The following is a 5,609-nucleotide window of genomic DNA, read 5'->3' as shown; positions in this document are numbered from 1 at the left end:
ATATATATATATATATATATATATATACATACATACATATATGTGTGTGTGGAAATTTATGTAGGTGTATATATATATTAAAACACGCGCACATGTCTTATAAAGCTAATAAATATAATTTGAATCTAAAAATAGTAAATGTAACGTACTAATTTTATAAAACAGCCTTCAGTATGGCATTGCAATTATTGCTTTTTTTATGAGCAAAGTGAAAAATACTAATTCTACGAACTCCCTTGCCTTATTACAGGTAGCTGTACTGGTGTGTTTGGCAGCGGCTGTGGTTGCGCACGCCGATCCCGAACCACACTACTTCCGCTCTCCTTACTATTACTACCCTCACTATTACTATCCCCGTCACCATCACCTAGAGCCACTGGAGGGCGATGGAGTGGCCAGGCATCCTGGTGGCGGCACCTCCTTCGTGGCTCCTCGAGTTCACGGTCTGAAAAAGCGCTCAGCTGACCCCATGCCGGACGCTGACCCTCAACCAGTAGCTGACCCTGATCCCTCCAACAGCTATAGTTACCAGGTAGTCCACCATGGCCGTCCCCACTACGGCTACAACCATGGCTATCGCTACCCCTACTATGGCTACCGTTACAGCCATCCCTATGGCTACCCTTACACCTACCACAAGCACCACAAGAGATCAGCCGACCCTGAACCCGAAGCTGAACCTCACTACAGATATTACGGACACCCTCACTACTACAAAGGATATTATCACGGTTATCCTTACACCTATCCTTACTACGCCGGTTACCGCTACCGCTATAGGGGATAAGGAAGGGGTGAGGCATGGATTACGACAGGCCTTGTGGCGATGGTCCTTCACCAGATGTGTCTGATAGTCCGGTTTGCTCACGCCGGTTTTTCAGGCACAGGCAGGGTGGTAATCACGTTTCGAAGAGAAAATAGGGAATATCTTTGCAAATTTGGTATTTGGAATCATTAGTGTGAAGATTAAAGATGAAAATACAAATACGTGAATTTCTTTGTCCTACAACATTCCTTCGTTCTTTTGGAAAACAAAATCGTATGATAAAATATACTTAGATAAATATACCCTTATGAATATCTGCTTATCTGTTAGGTTTGTGATTTAGTCAACTCTAGATTTATCTACAAACAAATCGAGGTTTCTTGTATTTCCTTTATTGTGACAAATAAAATCAGTTCTAGAGATAAGATCTCGGGACCTAAAATCTTGCTCTAACACATATTAGCAGTATCCTTTGCTTCAAGGAGTGGAACATTTTTGATAATCATGAAAAAAAACATTTTGCATCTTATAGATCCCATGCATGCGTCTAGGCTACGAGCCATGAATCTAGATACCATCTGAACTATGAATTGGTTAACTGAAGTATACTGATGAATTTTTCAAATCCTTCAGTGGCGACCTCATGGAATATCAGGAAATGCCATCCTAGTATGTGTCAGATTTCATACGTAGGATTAATCATAGACTCATATAAACAGCACTGAACAGGAGAGGCACCTATGGTTTAGCAATGGCCAAAGTACAGTGCGGAAGGAGTTTCTGTACTCCCTCCAGAAAACTGATCCGCTAAGTGCCATCACAGTAATAGGAAATAAGCTGTTTATGAATGAATGCCTCTTGATGTGTTTGATTAATGGAGAAGTTTCAAGGTCAGATTTCACAGAAAAAATGTATATACACCATAACAAAGATTAAAGTCATAAGAGATTATCAGTCTGGTAAGTTGAAGTTCACATTTTAGGAATAAAATCATGATAAAAGAAGATTAAGAAATTCGAAACGATTAAACTATTGGAGACATTTTCATGAAGAAGTGAAGGGAAGGTTGGTCGACAAACTGATATTGTTTAGCTTCTAATATACATTCTCTGTACCCTTTCAAGTGTTTATGAAAGTACATACATGCATATATATATGTATATTTCAAGTGCTTCTGAAAAATGACAGGGCGACATATTTATTTACATTTCGTCTGTCGGTCGGTTAGTCGATATTATATTCGTAAATTAACATAACTTCAAACAATTACTTATACTATCAATCAATATCTATCTATCTATCCACATATATGATATATAATGACATGACTAAGTACCTTTTTACTAGGAGAGAGAGAGGGAGAGATAAATAAACAACATAACCGTAAAATTTCCATCAATCACACGTACAGAAATACAATGAGCATTATAGAAAGAGCACTCAACCCATATTTCCCAGAAATATTATTTTTGTTTGATATGAATGAATATATTTCACTGAAATGTACATTTATATGAGAAACAGGTAGCGAAATTCGGCAGTATCTCTAAATTTGTTTTTGTTTTGAAAAACAATCCTAACAGGAAGGAACAATCCTTGTGACTTAATTCGGGTTACAACTATGGGTTTATGAACCACTATTGATAAATTGAACATTGTATACATGCATGCATATATACATATATATGTATGTATGTATGTATGTATATTTATATGTCTGTGTGTATGTGTGCGTGTACATATATACTATATATATATATATATATATATATATATATATATATATATATATATATATATATATATATATATATATATATACATATGCATATATGTATATATACCATATACATATATACCTATATATGTGTGTGCATACATACACACACACACACATGTGTGTATGTGTATGTGTGTATATGCATATACATACAGACACACACATATAATATATTAATATATATATGTATATATTTATATATTCATGTACGCACAGACACACTCACACACACACACACACACACACACACACACACACACACACACACACACAAACGCAAAAAGACACACACACAATAAGAAACACATAAGCACACATAAACGCACACACATACATGTATATGCTTGTATATATATATGAATGTATATATATATATATATATATATATATATATATATATATATATATATATATACATATAAGAGCATGTTTATGTATATACATGTATCTGTGTATATATAGAATTATATATATTCATAGATACATACATATATAAATGCATATATATATATGTATGTGTGTGTGTCTGTGTGTGTATGTATGTGTGTGAGAGTGTGTGTGAATATATATATACATATGTACATATATGTATATGCATGCATATATATATATATATATATATATATATATATATATATATATATATATATATATATATATATAAATATACATATATATATACATACATATATATATATATATGTGTGTGTGTGTGCATATATACATGCAGGTGTGTGTGTGTGTGTGTGTGTGTGTGTGTGTGTGTGTGTGTATGTATAATGTATGTATACATATGCATAATCATATATATATATATATGCCTGTGTGTGAGCGTGTGTGTATGTGTGTGTACATGTTTATATGTTCATGTATGTATACACACAAACTTAAACACACACAAACATACACATCTATAATTATATTTATATACACCTATGCATTTTTGCATATGTATATATATATGTGTGTGTGTGCATGCGTATGAATGAACACATAAATTAAGTATTGGTATATGTGCGTATGACTCGGGTAGGAGGTATACCACCACTTTCTGCGATAAACTGCACCCCACAGCAGAGACAGATATATGATATACACAAATGCATTAATGAATAAGCAAAAGAGAGCACTCGTCTTTGACAGACTGAGGAAATACAGTTTTAATGGCTGTTCCCTCAGGGTGCGTGAACCCCTGCTTGTCCAAGGCCACGCACAGGAGCCGTATATAAAGCGGCTTCCACAAGCAGTCAGCAGACACAGCGTCCTCGGTGAGCCAAGAAGAGGTCCAGCCATGAAGCTTGCGGTGAGTCGCCATAGATGTTAGCGAACAAAAACTTTATCTAATACTTGAGGGTACATATGCATACATAATCCCAGACAGAAATCACACACATATATAACATAGATAGATATGTATGTATGAACGCATACATCTGTCTATATACATACATACTAATATAACCCTTTTCTTTCACTTTTTCACTTATATTTTCAGTTAGATTTTTAAAAGACTTTGATTAGTATTTGTGAAATAATAGGCATGTATCAGCTTGATTGATTCATGTAAACTTAAATCAGACAAAATTTATTAATCATCACTGATTTACTTTAAAGGAAAAATACCATTATTCCAAAAGAAAGCAATGTGTACTTCTATGATAATTTAAATTTATAAAAGTATATTTTCCAGGCAATCGTACTGGTGTGTTTGGCAGCGGCCGTGGTAACACACGCCGATCCCGAGCCACACAAGTACCAACACTACCCCTACCGCCACTACTCCTACCACCAATACCCCTACCATCACTACTCTCCTCGCCACCACTATGTCAAGCATCCGGCTGCCGGCACCTACTCCGTCAGCACTCAAGTTCACGGCCTCACCAAACGCTCAGCTGACCCCATGCCGGAAGCTGACCCTCAACCAGCAGCTGACCCTGATCCCTCCAACAGCTATAGTTACCAGGTAGTCCACCATGGCCATCCTCGCTATGGATACCACCATGGCTATCGCTACCCTTACAATAACTACCGCTACAACAACTACTATGGTTACCCTCAGAGATACCACAGCCTCCACAAGAGATCAGTCGAATCGGAACCCGAACCTCAACCTCATTACAGCTATCACGGACGCCCTCACTACTACAACAGATACTATCACGGTTACCCCCACTACTATCCTTACTACGCCGGTTACCGCTACCGCTACAGGGGATAAGGAAGGGGTGAGGCATGGATTACGACAGGCCTTGTGGCGATGGTCCTTCACCAGATGTGTCTGATAGTCCGGTTTGCTCACGCCGGTTTTTCAGGCACTGGTAGTAAGGTGGTCACTCTTAGGAGGCCACAGAAAACTGAGGAATTCTCTTTTTAATGTCGGAATAGCAGTACATTGTGTACACAATAAAAATTACAATAATCTAATGGAAAATATGTTCACAGACCTCGAACTTTTCTTATTATCGAACTTGTTTCACAATCAAGATTATTATTTCTCTGATTCAGAAAGCTAATGAGATTATCAAATAAACCATGCGAAAAAAGTCAAATCTGAGTTTCAGTTTCAGGACTAACGAAGCATGACTTGTTTTTCTACTCTTGACATTCTTCTTTATAAATATGACATTCTAATATTACCACATACCCCTAATTTCTTAAATTGAAGCTTGAGAATGAAACATGAAAGAAACATTACAATCGATTTAAATGTTTCAAAATCATTCATTTCCCTCTCTGATTGGAACACCCCCCCCCCCCAACCATTTGGATTCCAGGGGCCACCTCTGCACACCATTCCTCCTCCACAATCTACTGCATATATTCCTTCTCTTGTAGACTTTAGAATTGTCATCTGCAGAAAAAGAAAGGAAAAAAAGAGGAATTTCATTGATATATTATTCTACCTAATCATGCGTATCTATATCGATGTGTATCTATCTACCTGTCTATCTATGCATATATAATCATATATAAATATAAATATAAATTTGTATGTATGTATGCATACACACGCAAACACACACATATATATTTATTTATATATGTACGCACACTAAAAAA

The 5,609-nt window shown here is 36.2% G+C and overlaps 2 protein-coding genes across 2 annotated transcripts in view; both read left to right on the top strand.

The window, feature by feature from the left end:
- Positions 1–3,809: 3,809 nt before the first annotated feature.
- On the top strand, positions 3,810–5,080 carry LOC138866175 (uncharacterized). The gene is made up of 2 exons (XM_070138111.1): positions 3,810–3,849; positions 4,237–5,080. The coding sequence occupies exons 1-2, from the start codon at positions 3,838–3,840 to the stop codon at positions 4,765–4,767; spliced, it is 543 nt and encodes a 180-aa protein (XP_069994212.1). The 5' UTR covers positions 3,810–3,837; the 3' UTR covers positions 4,768–5,080.
- LOC138866259 (uncharacterized) overlaps positions 4,782–5,609 on the top strand; it is a 5,305-nt gene continuing 4,477 nt past the window's right edge. The window contains exon 1 of the mRNA XM_070138769.1: positions 4,782–4,838. Within this exon, the coding sequence (XP_069994870.1) occupies positions 4,782–4,838 (57 nt within the window). The remainder of the gene's footprint in view (positions 4,839–5,609) is intronic.

This window comes from Penaeus vannamei, chromosome 24 (assembly GCF_042767895.1).
Source record: "Penaeus vannamei isolate JL-2024 chromosome 24, ASM4276789v1, whole genome shotgun sequence".
NCBI classification, from domain to species: Eukaryota; Metazoa; Arthropoda; class Malacostraca; order Decapoda; family Penaeidae; genus Penaeus; species Penaeus vannamei.
This window is presented reverse-complemented; position numbering and strand designations above follow the sequence as displayed.